At 27.5% G+C, this 17,897-nt stretch overlaps 1 protein-coding gene across 1 annotated transcript in view; it reads left to right on the forward strand.

Moving 5' to 3' along the window:
- The first annotated feature begins 6,508 nt into the window (after positions 1-6,508).
- The window catches only part of LOC107457219 (uncharacterized), a 90,396-nt gene continuing 79,007 nt past the window's right edge, over positions 6,509-17,897 (forward strand). Inside the window, exon 1 of the mRNA XM_071186662.2 lies at positions 6,509-6,999. Within this exon, the coding sequence (XP_071042763.1) occupies positions 6,933-6,999 (67 nt within the window). The 5' untranslated portion in view covers positions 6,509-6,932. The remainder of the gene's footprint in view (positions 7,000-17,897) is intronic.

Raw genomic sequence — 17,897 nt, forward strand, 5'->3', positions numbered from 1 at the left:
TACTGTAAATTCGAATTCCAGATTTGAGGGAGTTACTTTAGGTATTTGCCTCTCCCTCAATAGAAAAGTTTTGTTTTATGGCTACAGGGGCCGGTACCCCCTGAAGACGTCGACTTCGGTGGTCATATTTTTATTTTTATTTCCTTTGTTTCCTTTATTGCTACATCCGATTTTGCCGAGCCGTTTTGTTTACCTTAAGATAAATTTTTTTTTCTCAAATTATTTTACAATTATTTCTATAATTGCTCTTACTTTTCAGAAATTATTTTACAGTTTTAAACATCGCATAAGTAAAACTATGATTCGATTTCATTGTGGAATGGATTCTCTACTTGATTATTATCTGTCTACTTGATGATTATTATACTTTTTTAAGGGTGGGCCAATATAGTTTTAAAAGTTTTTTAACTTAAATATAATTTTATTAAGACTTTTAAGATAAAGGCAGTTTAATTTTTTTATTTTCATAATCAAACAAAGGAGCTGTCATGAATCAGGGGACAGAGCTCTCATCTTCCAATGAATTGACCCGGGTTCGAATTCCGACCATGAGAAGTCATATGAATTCTGCTCACCGCTTGCACCGACCAAAATACTGGCATTGTCATGGTATAGAGTTATTTCATGTTAAAGAAATATTATAAACGTCACAGATTTAACGTTCTTTTTGTTGTTAAAATGACTGAGTTTTTTTGTTAAAATAACAGTACATATCTGTTTAAAAATAGGCATCCGTTTTTAAATAACAGTATTTTTATGTGAAATAAACGGTTTTATGCTTGCACACCAGCTGAATGTTTTTTTCTGTAAATTTAGCACTTTTTTTCAGTGTATAAACATATCATGCACTCTCAAAATTAAATTTGTTATGAAATACATTAAAAATGTGTTAAAACAAAGAAAAATATAAAAATTTTAAAATGAAAGATAAGGGCGGAAATAATTAGATACTCGGTAGTAAAAAAAAATTCCTGCTGATTTAATCAAACTTTAAGAAGCAAGTTTAAACACGTTCTATCTTAGCATACTCAATATCATCCTGATACGAAATATAATCAAGGCAAAGTGTGTTTATCTTCCCTTTTTCCTTAATGGTCATATGAAATATTTACAACCGAAGTTTTTATAAAATCTGTTGAGAAAATTTAATCCAGTTCATTTTACTGCGTTTTAAATAAAGCTGAATTTTAATTAAAAAATGCTTCATCAGGTTTTGTTCGAAATGAGTATTTTTGTTTCAGTTATTAAAGTGTATGCATAGAAGCGGAAAAAGGTATTTTCAAATTTTTCAATTTTATTTTTTCTGATCTAGTTTGTTGATATACTTATTTTGAGACTACTTTTTTATGAAATTTGTAGAAACATTTCTTTTAAAAAAAATTAGCATTTTATTACAAAAAAAGTGATTCTAAAAAGAACAACATAAATAGAAATCCATTAGAGCCTGCGGCAATTTTTAGAGGCAGTTTTTAAAAAGTATTTTAAGCTCACGATAATTAATTTTTCAACATAAAATAAAAAAAAAAATAGAAAGTACAAAAATTAATTTATCAATGTTGTTAGAAAAAGAGCATTATTCGGAATATAATATTTCAGACCAACTTATGAGAAGTGTTTTTTAAGAGTTTTATTTAAGAATTGGGGCAATATAATGATAAGTTATTTTAACAAAACGTTCAGGTAAGGATTTAAAGAAAAATACATCACTATTTTCGTTTAGTCATTAAGTTGTACCTGTGCATTATGCTCTTGTAAAGTATCTATCAGGAAACAATACTAAGAAGCAGTTTGATAAAAAATTTCCCACATGGAAAAAGTGTGTCTTATCACTATATTGCCCCTCGCGTTTTAATAATTAATTTGTATAAAAAAATTATTTTGAAGATAATTTTGAGACCCTGCTTTGGATTTAATCTTGCATAGCTTTAGTTATCGATTTTTTTTAAAATTTGTTTTTCGTTTAACATTTTAAAATCTTTCAGCTGAATTATAACATCTCTCATATACGTAATATTATTTAGAAATTATGACTTAAGCATTAATAGATTAAAACTGTAAGATATTTCTTGAAAACATACTTTTTATAAGTTTTAATTTATTATAAATAAAATAAAACAATTGAAATCCGCATTTGTTTTTTCAAATTTTTCCGGTTACACGAAAAAGATTCTTATAGAAATTTAAGTTTTTAATAAGTACGCAGTTTTACTCGAGAATAAATGTAATGCTTTTTAAATGTAATTTCAAATTTTATTCTAATAAAAAGAATAAAAAATAATCCTTCGTATTTTTTAATCCTGGATTTAAATCTCTTAACTCAAACCATAAGAAACGTTAACTTTTCATTATCTCCTTCAAAGAATAATAATTAACGATAACTTTGTCTATCTATAAGCATATAATTTCAATTAGTTCAAGGAATTAAAATTAACGATGTAATTCTTACTGTACCCAAAAAAAGTATTCTAAGAAACAAATAGCAATTGCAGTTAAATAATTGCGCAATTGTAATAAGAAATCCCCGATTAGGGGGTATATTTTTCAAATAGAAGAAAAATTTATGTTTTAATGTATGATCTTTTATTAAGTCAATTTTGCTTAATGCACTACACATAAATAATTCAAAAGTTTGTATGATACACCTACTTTTATTCAATGAGTTTAGTTTATATGAATCGTTGATGCTTTAACATAAATAGTGCGATTATCATTATGAAATATTCGATTCAGTTATCACTTGGTGCCTCTATTAAAGAGTTTACAAAATTAGCCAAATCTGCAAGTAAATAATTCTCTACCACTTTATAAAATTTTACACACAAATCGGAACAGATGACATTAACTGTTAGAAATTTCTCGGAAAAAATGGTTAAATAGCAATTTATTTAATTATTTATTTAAATTTTTTTTACTATGTATTCCACTTGAACTGTGAAATTACCATAAAATAGATTATATTCAGAAAGTTAACTGTGAGAAAAATCATTTATTGCCTACTTTCATCTAAAATGTTTAAAAAACCAAATTTTAATCCACGTAAACTAGATGAAACCATTTACTTCATCGTAGGATGGTAAATATTTACAATCGATGTCACTAATATGTAAATAACATGAACGGGGATTTAAATCTGAGTGTTGCGACACCACAATATTACTTTCATTCCTTCAACTCTTGAAGAGTTTGCAGTGTCCAGTGCTTCCCAATTGGTGACACTGAATTATTGGAAAACGAAACTTTCATTAATGCATATATAACTGCATAGCACAATAAAGTAAAATATTTCTCATCTCTAACGATATATGGCTCTACTAGATAAACTAATTGACGCCTGATGGCTGAGTGGTAGGGCATCGCGCTCCCGTGTCACAGGTCCTGGGTTCGATCCTCGGGCTGGATAAGGTTGACTCAGCCTTTCGTCCCTTCAGTGGGTCGATAAATGAGTACCAAACATGCATGGGAACTAAGCACTGCTGGTTTCGCGTTCAGCTGACCACCTAACCGCAACATCTGTTCCTGCACCCCAGAGTCCAAGGTTAAGAAAACTGAGATGGGAACAGTAGGCCTTGGCCCTCTATGGGATGTCGCGCCGCTGAGTTTAGCTTAGTTTAGATAAACTAATTAAACAATAATTCTCGGTTTCTTATAATAACTGAGTTAGCTGCAGCCGGATATTTTCTTGTAATTTTAGAATAAAAATTCTAACAGTGTACCTGTGATAAATACAATTTTTTCTTTATCTGTTTAAAAAAATAAAAATTAATGATAACAAATTTCTATAAAACGTTTTAAAACGTCAAAAAAAGATAAACAAATTGAAATAAAACATTATATATCAGCGAAAAAATTTATTTTAATCATCTGATTTAAAATATAAAACTTAATTTTTCCTATAAGGTCTGTGAAAGTTTTTTAAAAAAAAACAAATAAGAACTACAATTTAATATCTGAAACCAAAGAAAATTGTACCTCTATCTCTCAGTATGGAAATTTCCATTACTCTATTTTCAAAGAATCTTGCCATAATACATGTCTAAAAAAATACTCAAAAACGAATAACGAATTAACAGCTAAATATATGTATGAAACTAATAATGAACAATTACTTTCAATTATCTGATTTAACAAAAATAAAAATTAACGATTCCTATTAAACCCGAGAAAATTACCCCATTCCCCTTCTTAAAAAATACCCCGATATTATTACTCAGCGGTTTTTTTCCCCCCAAAGGTTCCTATCTCAAAACCAATCTCTAAAATGTAATTTCAGGCGAACATTACTAAACTTTTCTAAATGAAGGGATCGCCACTTCTTTGAGTCTTTGAAAAATTCCATTTTGAAGCAATTTTTCCCCATCTAGGGAATTTCGCTTAGTTAAGCAATATCAAAGCCCAACCGACTTTAAAAAAGGACCTCTTTTTTCCAAATAGTTTTTCTTTTCTTTTCTTTAATGGGTGTCCCCCATTCAATAGCGTATTTTTTTTTTAATTCGATTTTTTTTATTCATACTAACAAGAATATCCAGGATATCATAAAAAAGATAATTTCTTGAAAGGATTCGAAAGACTGATATTAAATGAAAGTTTGTAATGGAATCGCTGATTAATGAGTTCTTATTGATCATTGCGTATTTATATTTGATTATTTTTTAATGTTAATTGAGGGGATGTTGTTTAGTACCGACTGTTGCTAATTATCGTCATTTAATGTAGATTTTCTTCGAAGTATTCGAAAGACTGAGAAAAAAAACCTCATTAAATTACACCAAAATAAATTCAGAATTTGAATAAAGTAAGATACAGTGATCATCGTCAGCCGGCGCAAGAAAAAAACTTAAACTATGATATAGAATGATTGAATTCTAATAAACATTTCAATAACATTTTCAACCCAGCGATGGCTTGTTGATACGAATTCCGCATCCGGCTTGCACCGACTACAGTGCTGACGGTAAATGTCCTCAGTTGTAGACACATCAACGGTAAAAGTCCCCTTGCAGTCTGGCTAACCGTGGGAGGTTTTAATTGTTTTCCTCTCCATGTAACGCAAATGCGGGTTAGTTACATCAAAAGGTTCTAATCGAAGGCAAAATTTCTCCCAATACTTGATCTGGGAGTCCTCTTGTCTTCTGGATTGAGTTCAATATGATTAGACTACGTAGTTGAACATTTAGAGTGGATCTGCTGTTCAACGACGGTTACAAAATAAAACATTTTGCTGAGCCGTGGCAGCTCAGGAGATAGAAAGAAAGCCTCTCAATGAGGTGAATCGGGTTCGAATTCCAGCGATGGCTGGTCGATACGAATTCCGCACCCGGATCGCACCGACCATATTGCTGACGTAAAATATCTTCAGTGGTAGATGGATCATAGGTTAGATTCTTTTGCCACCCGGTTGGCTAGGGAATGAATTTCCGTGGGGAGTTTTCGTGGTTTTCCTTTTCATGTAAAGTAAATGCGGGTTATTTCCAACCAAAAGTCCTTCACGAAGGCTAGTTTATCTCAATGTTTGATTCAGTAGTTCCCTTGTCTTCTGAATCGTAAACTCAAAATTGGGTAACCTGTTCAAAGCTGGTTATAAAACAAAAAATAAAAACTCTTGAAAAATTGATTGGTGAAATATCCTAATTGCATTGGACTCAATATAGCGTTGGACTCAATATTTTTCTATTTTCGGGGCAAGCAAATAACAACTACTATTATTAGTATTAGTTTAACTTTTAAAGTTCATTTTATTTTTAATATCTATAAATTCTTTCACTGCTATCAGGGTTCTTTTACTAAAAATGATTATTCCTATAGATGACAATAATTATACTTAAAAATCATTTACTCTGCGTAGAAAAGTGAATCTTTCCTTTATTATTCATTATTGAGAAAATTAATATTCATTTTTTTGAATCACGATTAATCCAAAAAATCATGTTTCCTTCAGAAATCAGACTACCAGTAAGAGCAATATTATTCTTTTTCTTAGCTCGTAATATACATAATTAACTGTTGATTGTTATCCAAATCTTAAGTATTTAAAATATTAAATAATTTCTTTAGTTTTGAAAAACATTATTTTCAAGAATGGTTTTTAAATTTATAATTATTAAATAGTAATGAATAGGCAAACAAAATCTGCTTAATAAATGCTTTTTTATGTATAAAAAGGCTGTACGTTGATTACATGACTGAGATATAATTAGAAATAATAATTCTACACAGATATTTTTTTAAGAACATGAAAAAGAAAAGTAATTTTTTATATCTTCACGTTTTGCTATAAAATATTCCCGGCTTAACTAAACATTTTTTGACAAATGTATTAATTTAATACGAAACCGTGGAATCGTCTTGTGTTTTTTTTTAACTGCCAAAGAAAAGTAAACCTGTACAGCTTTTGACAAGCGTGAGTTTGTTGAGGAATAGTTTTAATGCAAGTAGGTATGTTTTTTCTGCTCTTTCAGGTAAAAATCGCTTCCACCAGATGTCTCTGTAATCAGAATTCCTCACTTATTGCACTTTCGAATGTGATAGGGGAATATCGTTTCACGTTCTAAAGTTGCCGTCAAGTTCACATTCTTTGTTTTGATTGGAATAAGTCAACGTTGGCAAAAAAATATTTTTTTCTCTTTAAGTCATTCGAGTTGTGAGTTTTGAGAGCAAGTTTTCGTGTTATCTGGAAAGAAAAGATTGTTTACAAACTGAAATTATCAAGTCCTATGAAGATAATTTATTTTCCGATTAGAAATTTGTAGAATTCGTGTAATTAATTTTCTTTTATTAACTTAGTAAGTGATGGTTCGTTATGCATTCAAACGTTTAATTAAGCAAATGCTTCCATGAAAACAAATTCCTTGGAATAAAAAATGAACAAATGAACAACAAACATATTGGAATTCGTTTCTACATTTAAAAAAAATTACAAGAAAATAAAGAAAAATATGAAGAATACTTCTGTTATCATAGTTTTTCTCATCTTTTTATTCGCCGAATTAGAATTCGTGAAAGGTAAGGATATTTCAATATTAATATTTAAGACTATATTTTTTGAATAAACACGTGGTCTTTGTTTGTAATTGACTAGTAAAACAACCTAAAAAAATATCTCTTTAACAATTATGATAATATTTTTAATTTTCATAGGTTTAATTATTTTAATTATTTATGGTTATTTATTACATTTAACGTTATTTAATTATTTTAGCTACAATTATTTAATTATTGTAGTTACAATTATTTAATTATTATTGTTACAATTACTTAATTGTTATGATTAATTTTTATTATTATAATAATTTTTTTTATTATTTTAGGTTAATTTGATTTTTTAAACTAAAACGTTTGATTATTCTTATTAAATCTGTTTATTTTTTTCTATATTTGTCCATTTAATTATTTTAATCGGAGTTTTTTTTTATTAACTTTTTATAATTGACTTTAAATTGTTTTTTAATATTTGAAGTCTAAAACCATTTACAATTGAAATTTCTTTATTATTTATAATTGAATTATTCAATTATTATTATTTAATAGTTCAACTATTAAAATTGGAATATTTTAATTGATATATTTCTAATTTTTAAATTATTATAATTGAAATTTTCCAATAATTAAACTTGAAATTTATTAGCACTATTTTAATTATATTACCTATTAGATTATCATTATAAGTCTATTTAACTCTCTATATATATTATAATATACTATATATTATAATTTATTAATATATATATTAATATACTATATATTATAATATATTAATATATATATTAATGAACTATATATTATAATATATTAACAACATATATTATATTGTAGCCTTGATATCTTCAATATATTAATTTAATTAAATCTTCCAATAAAGTTATACTCCCAAATTATGGCACATAGGAAAAATTTGTATTCAGTAAATTTTTAAATCGATGATTGATAGATTATTTTTTTACTCCGAAATTAAAATGCATTATTAATTTTAATTTGCATTGTCTTTTCAACAGTTTAAATTTTCTTCGATAAGTTTAATTATAGTAATAATAACTATTGCATAGCTATGATTATGACTGTTTTTTTAACTCAATTCAAAAATATGATGAACTGTTGTTCTATACATTTCAAGTTAGATCATTAATGGAAAGATTTCAAATAACATTTTTGCAATTTAATAAAAAAGGAAAATTATTCATATTTGATCATTTATGTAGTTTTCGTTTTACATTAAGAAATAAAAATGTTTAACTGAGCAAATTTAAATATTTATTATTATAATTTTTTATTAAAGTGCATTTAATTGCTTTCGAAATTACTTTAACGTAAGTATAATTCTTTCACAGAACGCATTACTTATTTATAAAACGGAAATAAATACATGAACTTACATTTGCCGTTAAATAATTACGTGCATCGTTAGTTTGAATTCTATACATTATTAAAAAATAGAATTATTGTTATGTGTTGTTTATTGTTCTGTTGTAATTTTAATGTTTTTAGAATCCGTGCGTTTCGTAAACAATAGGTGTAGTATCTAAATCTTGAATATAAATATGATTAAATAAAAAAATATATTTTGAATTAGCGTTTTTATTCGTTTACTAAAGGGTTCCACCCCCTGTTCACTATTGCTCACTAACTCCCATTAATTGCTACGCTTTCATTTTTATTTTCTTCACAATAAATTATTTTATCGTCATTTTTCACTGTTTTGACTCTGAGCAGTTTCTTCTACGAAGGTTGAAATTATACACTTACAAACTAAAAAGAATGAATTACTCTTAGAATTACTAACTAACACTTAGAATTACTAACTAAGTGTACTAAAGAGAATTGTGTTTGCTTACGTTTTCCGTGTTCAAACATTTCACTTAGGATTCTAATTACCAATACACTTAGGATTCTACGCTCAATTAGTGAACAAAAATAATCCAGAATAGGGGGCTAAGCGCTCTGTTTGCTGCCGCTCACCAACCCCGTAGATTGCTCTGCAATAATTATCATTTCTTCACTGTAAGAAATTTCGGATAAAATTACGATAAAAAGAACTGGCACCCTGAAAACAGAATTCTTAATATCAATTTTACCATAAAATCCATTTTGCCATGAAATTCATTTAACCATAAAATCAATTTTACCATAAAAGTCATTCTTCTGTAAAATTTTATGCCACAGTTTTTACGGTAATATTTATTTAATTATAGTGATTCAGTGATTTTGCAATAAATTTTACAGGAAAAATTAGGCAATATTAGATTTATTCTTTCGTAAAATTTTACGGGGTCGACACACAACAATTTTTTTCTACGAAATTTGGCACTATACACACATATATGTACTAAAAAGAATTGTGTTTGGTTAACGCTTTCTACGGCTAAACACTTAACTCGGGATTCTATTAAGGTCTTTTAGTTAAAACGTATCGACACATAGTGCATGTATGGGGAAAGCTTCCTACAATGTCAACCTCCATCTATCAAAATTTACTACAAGATCAAATAGAGTTAACACGTCTTTTATACTAGTGAATTGATGCTTAATAGTCGTAGTGGTAGTTACGCCATTCATGAAATTGATCGTTACGTTCATTTAACGAATCTCTTGTAAGGAATTTTATAATAGCATGTTAATGTAATTTGCACCAAAAAATAATAATTGTGAAACGGTTAATAATTTTTGACACCGATTCAAATAATTTTAATCTCAAAATGTAGCGTATTAAGATAATATCACAGAGTTACGTTACAAGAAGGAAACAACTCTTTTATTTTTGAACTCTTTCAGATTTTTTTTTTAAATTGACAAAACAATCAAGACCAAAAACGTAATAAGAGAAGAATAGAATAAAAATAAATAATTATTACAGGTAAATACCATTTAATTCAGAATGCAAAAATGTTTTATAATATTACGTAAATGTAGTTTGCCCAGTCAATACGATTAGACTTCGGTAAAACGGTTAATATAAATAGACACCGATTCAAATAAATCTATATTAAAATGTAGCGCAGAATTACGTAGAATTATAGCGTATAATTATAATATCAATAAAAATAATAATTATAAACCAATTCTCTTAGTTTAGAAAACGAACAAAATCAAAAGCAAATTAATAGAAATATAGGCAAATTAATTAAATTAGGGACACAATAATGTTTTTCGGGACACAATAATATTTTTAGGGACACAATATTTTAAGGGACACAATTATTTTTAAAGACACATTATTATTTATAGGGGATGCAATATAATTATAGGAAAACAATATTTTTATGACTTTTATTCATTTTATGGACAACCCAAACAATCTAGAAATCAATGTAAGAAACCTGAATCCTATGTCATTTTCCGACCTATCTAAATACACCAACAAATATATATATATATATATATATATATATATATATATATATATATATATATATATATATATATATATATATATATATATATATATATATATATATATATATATATATATATATATATATATATATATATATTATTTAATTTATACGATAATAAAGTTTACTTTTTTCTGGCCATAAATGATACAATAACTTTACATTTCAGCATTTTATTTTTATTTTTAAATTTCAAATTCTTTTAGTAATTGTATTACTTGATCCATTGATTCAAGAGCTATTAAGTTATTTGATTTATTGTTAAAATGATTTTTAAACAGGAATCTATATATACATATATCTAGCGCAGCGGAAAGGAAAGTTTTCATTTCGTTTACACGTTGGTAACAAAGAACTGAAATATCAAGCGTGTGAGCTGTCATAAGCAGGAAAACGTACATGCTTACAAATATGAAGAAAAGATTTTCTTTTCTCGTCTAAACAATAAAAAGCTGAATAAAAGTCAACCATAAGTTGAGAAGAATTGAAAGATTAAAAGCATATAGTTCATATTAACAAACGGATTTTACTAAATCATGTGTTTATAATTACTATACATGTAATAACTTTACAATGATAGCTCAAAGTTCTTAACTTTATAATTGTGTATTTAGCAAAGTTGTGAGTCTTTTATCGAATTCGTTTTTAAGAGCTTAATTACTCTTTTGTTTCTGCTAGTTTTTCTATTGCATAACATTAATTTAAATGTAATTTTTTTTTTTAAAGTTTGTATTGATTAAAAATTTTCAAACAGAAATTATTAATGGAATGTTTTGATAATTTATATAAGTTCTTATGATTTTACGCTGGAACAAATTTAAAATTTTCTCATTTAATTGCGAGTGACGTGAGAACGGTTTGCAAAACAAACCATATAAGATTGCAGGGCTGTTTTTGGGGGTTGGAAAGAATCAGCGAATAGGAGAGGAACCCACCGATGAACACTTATGTTATTATTTACTAATGGTAATAATTGCAACAAAAAATATCATATTTATTTAGAATATTAAAGAACCTTATTATGCAGCTAAGATCAACTTAATTATGCTCTTGAATTGCTGCTTTCTTTATACATTATTCGAATTTAAAACCTGGGTGGGATTTTAATTTGCTGGACTGTGACCTGAAAAAAAATTCTTAAAAATCATATTTGGTGTAATAAAACAAGAGATATAGAAATTTAAAAGCGCGTAAAATTATTTTAATAATACAATTTGAAGACATAATATTAATATATATGCATAGTGAAATTTGCGCACATTTTGATAATCACATGAGCAAAGTACTGAAGAAAAAATATTTGCTTCTCTCAAACTATAGGTACTTGAAGAGGGTATGTTGATAAGTTTGACATTAATTACTTATAAGTACTCTTTATTTTTTAACCTATTGCTTACGGCACTCAGTATGATGAAGCCATTCTGGTACGATTATTGTAAGCAAAAGGTTAAAAAAATTAAAATAAAATGAAAAGTAAATAAGAAGGCCTTTGCAGCTCACCAAGTATTTGTTCAACAATATGTTCTTTTTCTGTTTAATTGGAAAGAACTCTTTGCAACGTCCAGAAGAAAACTGTAAAGCTTGATGATTTATTTTAACTTTTAATGTTCTTTACAGCTAAAATGTTAGGTAATAAAATTTAAGAATATTTTTTTTCCTTAGAATCGCACATAATTTTGAACTTCCGTATTTCATTAATATTGTGAATTGTATTCGAAATTGGAAGAATTTTTTTTCAAACATGATTTTAGTAATTTTTCCAGTTTAATTCACGATATTTTCTAAATAAATATATAAAAGTGACAGTTGTGTATTAATAGGTTAATTTCCAGACTGGCAGTGGTAATTTATTAGGATTACTATAGTTTCCATTTCTTTTCGAAGTTGTCATTTGTATGTTTCTTTGCTACTTTCTTTGATTTAGTTTAACAGGTTAAGTACTGGTTCAGCTTCTGGCTTGCCTAAGTACTGGCTTATCTTCTGGATTGGGTTCAAAATTGCAAGGCTACAGAGTTGAGCATTGGTTGTTGTAAACTCAAAATTGGGTTGACTGTTCAACGACGGTTATAAAATAAAAAAAAATCATAGTAGCGGGAAATAAAGTTTAAGACATATATTATTTTGAATCAACTTAGCATAAGATTAAACATCTCCGCATTAACTTGTTCTGTGGCAAGATCTTCACAATATCATAACTAATGGCATGAAGTAGCCAACATTGTTCTCAAACCGCTTTCACTCTCTCAAACAAGCTGGTACTCATCGATCTTAAGCTGGGTAGACTTTGACACTGAAGACTGAATTCACATTGAGCCTGTAATTACTAAACAGTCGCGCTGTTCAACATCATATTAGGGTTACAGCAAATTTGAATGGTATTATTGAGTATCACCAACATAGTATGTGAAGAAGATTTCCGAATTAAATTTCATAAATAATTACATGAACTACTAAACCCTTAAAAAATTAAACCACTATAGCAAAGATATCAAAAGTGATGAATATTTCAGTCACAAAACAGTAAACATAAATACAAGCTGGAGAAATGTACTCAACCGTATCGACGCGGGTAAGTGCGGATTTCTCCCCGGAAATGATATCACCTGTTATGTGATGAGCAGTAATACATGGAGTTACAGATTAAATCGAATTGCCTTGCGGCGGAGATTCGTTGTAATGTAAGTCATTCGGAAGCATCAATGATTATTATTACCGAATCTGGACAAATACGTTTGTGTCCTTTTCACAATTGACTGATTCCGTATTTTCGAAAAATTTTAGCTCTGGGGCTTGTCCGGTTTTGATTAAAAGACGATATTACTTTCAAAGTGATATTGAATAATTGCTGCTGGACGTTTTTCGATGCAATTCCATCGGTTGTTCGGCAATCCACACGCAGAAATTTATCAATATTTAATTAAAAAGAACCTTTCTCAAAGTTGCTGGGTTTTGTTATTTCAACTTACAGCGTTATTATTAAAAATTGTTTTGCTTTTTATCTATATAATTAGAGAGTTATACAAATATTTTAGTTACATACAATGTGTAGAATTCAGTTATACAAAAATAGTTTCTCATACTAGGTACAAATAGAGATAAATATACTCAAAACTACCAGAATTTATTAAAATTTACCGCGTTTCTGATTCTAAGGAAACAGCAAAAGGCTGAGTGATTTTTACCGAAGCTCATTGGTTATGATTTTGATAAAATATGTATTAATCCTTGTACACATAGATATATTAACTCAGAGTAAGGCTTTGTATGCATATTACACATTATATAATACACACCACATTGTTTTGAGAGGGATAGTGCTATTGTCACAGTTCATTATTTTTTGACAGTTTTTGAAATCTCCATGCAAATTGTTTAATTATTTTAGCTTAAAAATTATATTCTCATTTTAAATATACTGCGAGCAATACTGTAGAAAATGTTATATTCTCAAACTATGTAAAATTATCTCTAACTTTTTCATAGGCGTTGTATCTGATACAAAAAAGTATTGCTTTTATGGTGAACATTCTGAACAACGAGGAAAAAACTAAAAGAAATAATAATTTAAATTTATTTATCTATCAAGAAATAATCAGATTTTCTACCTTTGTTGCATTTTTTAATAAGGAGATCAACTGCTACAGATAAAAATTTATATTTTATGATAAAGTATTTAATTAGATTTTTTATATTAAGGAAGTTTAATTGGTAATTAACTTTTTTTAAACTGTTTAAGCTTAGAAAATTAAAGATATATTCTACTTATTGCTCTAAAAAACGCATGAAATCATAGGCGTAGAAAATATTAATCATTCTAACCAATGGTAAATGGTAATTGATAGAACGTTTTCGAATATTATTTAATTTCGTATTGAATCTTCAGTTTATGTCAGATAAAAGAGTATTTTCGAATTTCATCACACTGAGAAAAAAGTATGGTCATATCTGTCAGAATGTGGTAGGATTTATCATGTTACTGCCTCTAAAGAGTCGGTAATTTTTACCAAAGTGCTTAGGTAATGATTTTGATAAAATTAGCAACAAAAAGAGGTTTTATAATACGTGATAAAATTAGGAAAATGTGATAAAAAGGATAATTTCATCACGATTCTTTAGGGCATGGCTTAAAAACGATTTATGCGGAAAAGATTACTCTTTAGTTTTGCATTTTTACTAAAAATGAGGAGCATAACCAGAATTTAATGGTTAATGGTACAGAAAGCCGTTACCATATAAACAGAAAAAATACCAAATGAATGGTTTAAATACTATATATTTTGGTTAATACTACCACAATTATGTTTTTTTCAACCAGAAATGTCTTTACTATGCAATACGCTAATTTAAAAGAAATTGTTTCTCTGTGTACACATAGCATTATAAAAACTATAGCTCGTAGGACGTTTTTGAATATTGTCTAATTTCGTATTGAATCTTCTGATTATGTAAGACACTTAAACATTATTGATTTCTATCACAAAGTAAAATTCTTGCACTTTCTCATTTTTAAAATAACAAACCCATCTATCTTTTTTACAGAATTTTGTTTAATTTCTTATATTACGTAGGATAAAAGACCTGCATATATCTCTAATATCATGCAAAAATTGATTCATAAAAAATTACGAATTTTGAGATAAACTGTAATCCATTTTACTATCGCATCGTTTAGTTGACTCTTTTACTATTTAAAGAAGTAAGTTTTATTTAATTGTTTACTCACTTTAATCGTTTGTGTTTTGTATCTAACGAGTCGTATTTAGGAATTCTCTGATTGGAATTTATTTTAAAGTATTTTTATAGCATTCAAGGGTGTTTTGTTTCAATGACAACATTTGCCCATTTTTGGCAGAAAAAAAATTTGAAAAAAAAAAAAAAAAAACGCAGTCATATATTTTTATGTTTTAATTAATTTTCCTCTTTCACTACTTAAACTACTATTTTAAATTGATAATTTAAACATAAACTAAACTAAGTGATTCTGTCTTTCAACGTGAGTTTTTTTTGTTTCAGTTTTTATATTGTTGAGTTTAGAAACAAATAGAAAAATTGAATTAAAAAATACAGAAAAAATACTATTTAAAATGGAAGCAAGCTTAATAAAAATGACTTTTATGAAGTATTCCATAAACGGTAAAAAGACTTAGTGAATTTGTGTAATTGACAATCATTCAAAAATAATAATTATTGATAAAGTAAAAAAAAATAATTAAAAACATTTATAGAAACTTGACAATTATAATATGATAATAATATGATGTTTGAGACGGTCTGTCATTTCCTTATCAATTAGAAAATCCATTCATACTTTCTGAATGTTAAAATAAGCTTTAAAAAATTAACTAACGTTTTTAAAGACATCAAATTATTCTACTGCAACAGTCTGTAAGTTGTGCAAATTTTGAAAGATTATAGTCTTTGTGAATCTCTTAAAGAATATACTGATGTATAAGTTTTCGTTTTTTCAACGTTAGTAGACAATACCTTTATATTAAGGTAAAGATAAATTAAAAAAACTTCTTTTAAATGTATAAATTAAAACACATAAATCAAAGCAAGTTTTCTTATATTGATTAACTACAGTTTATTTCTGTAGAAAATATATGACATTTTTTTCTATAATTTTACGTATCAATGTTACAACAAAGATTAAAAATAAGCGTTTTAATCACATTTCAGTAAAGAATAAAAAATAGCTTTCAAAACTACGAGAATATGGTAAAATTTAACATGTTTCCATCTCTATGGAAACATGAAAAATCTCTTTAATTTTTACCGAAGCATATTGGTTATGATTTTGATAAAATGAACAATAAATATAGTTTGATAATAATTGATAAAATTTGGTTAATGTGAAAATATTTGTTAATTTTATCATGAAACTTTAGAGCATGGCGTGAAATCCATTTTTCGGTTAAATTTAGTTTTTGAATTTGTATTTATTGTAAGGTAATAAGAACTATAACATAATTTTAAAAATTAAAATTTACCACAAACCGTTAAACGGAGTAATATGAAATGAAACCATTACCTTATAAATGATTTTTATGGCGTATATTTGGTTTTATTGCCAGATTGTTTGGTTTTATAACATTTTGTTTACTAATTTCTTTACTATATGTTTCAATGTCTTAACCATATTTTCCATAGATCAAGGTAATTTTACCAGAATTTCTTCTCCCGTGTAAGATTTTGTATTTCATTTTTTTGTGTCTTCCATTTGCACAAAAATAGGCATTATTCTTTGGTCTATTCCAAATTTAAGAGTTAAAATCTGAGGTCCCGCTCTAGAGGTAGACCACCTACTCGATGGCTCAACGACACCGAAAATGACCTCAAAGTTCTAAAACTTAAGAACTGGAGGGGAGTTGTCATGGACAGAGGGAGCTGGAGAAGGCGTGCTGTTGAGGCAGCCAAGGCCTGCAAAGGGCTGTTGCGCCCCTGAAGAAGAATCTGAGGCTATATGGCTTGTTTATGGTAAATAATTTGTTCACGGATTATTTTGAATATTTGACATGTGACCAGTTAAAGATAATATAAGTATGAAAATAGTAGAGAATAAAGAGTATATAAAAGTAAACCTTAAATATAAATACAATCATTTTTAATTTGTTACTTAAATAAAGTGATAAAAATAAAGAATTGCTGTTAATTTATGTTATAAAAATAAAATATTGCTGTTAATTTATGTTACAAAAATGTGAAATTCTTAATATATTTCGAATTCTAGTCGGCTTAAAAATTTTTTTTCTTTTGCGAAATGCAACTGAAAGTTTTTACTACGTTTCAATATTGAGTTAAATAAGTTCTTAAGCTTCCTTTGTTTTCACCTATTATATATAAACTCCTTTTCCTTATACAGTAACAAATCAACATTTTCCAATATTTTTTAACCTCTTTTCATTTCTTGAAATGTATTCTAGTTAACCCTTTGACATATCATTTCTTGATATGTAAATGATCTTTGATTGTACTGTAAACAACAACTCGCAACGGAATGTTGACAGAGATCCCAACTGCTCCGGACTCGCCAAAATAATTAAATAAACGGTAAATAACTACAAACTAAATTTTGCAAATATTTGGCTATTTTTGCTTGCTTATTTGACTATTTTTGCTATTTTTGCTTAAAAGGTATAGCATGACATAACTAATATAAATTGGTGAATTATATAAGCCTACGAATCATTTAGAAATAGAAGCGGATAAAAATATTCTATATTGAATTTATTAAACCAAGAATCCCAATTGATAAACTACCACTTTAAAATATTTATTTGCTGTCCGGAGAAAGTTAGCCTCTCTGTGTTGAAGACGTCTGAGGCACGTCAATTATTGTTTTGACATAAGAAACAAATGACGTCTTCCCGAACATCTCCGTGTGTCAAGGGATTAACCTAGTAAATAAGTTTTAAATTTTTAGATTGCAATTTTGTAACATTTTTAGGGTTTAAATTGCTCACAGTTTAAGTTTTAAAATGCCCACAGCCTTAGAATTCAAACTTTAGTAACTAG

The sequence above is a fragment of the Parasteatoda tepidariorum genome, chromosome 9 (genome assembly GCF_982258835.1).
Source record: "Parasteatoda tepidariorum strain Cologne lab strain chromosome 9, Ptep-v5.0, whole genome shotgun sequence".
In the NCBI taxonomy this organism is placed as follows: domain Eukaryota; kingdom Metazoa; phylum Arthropoda; class Arachnida; order Araneae; family Theridiidae; genus Parasteatoda; species Parasteatoda tepidariorum.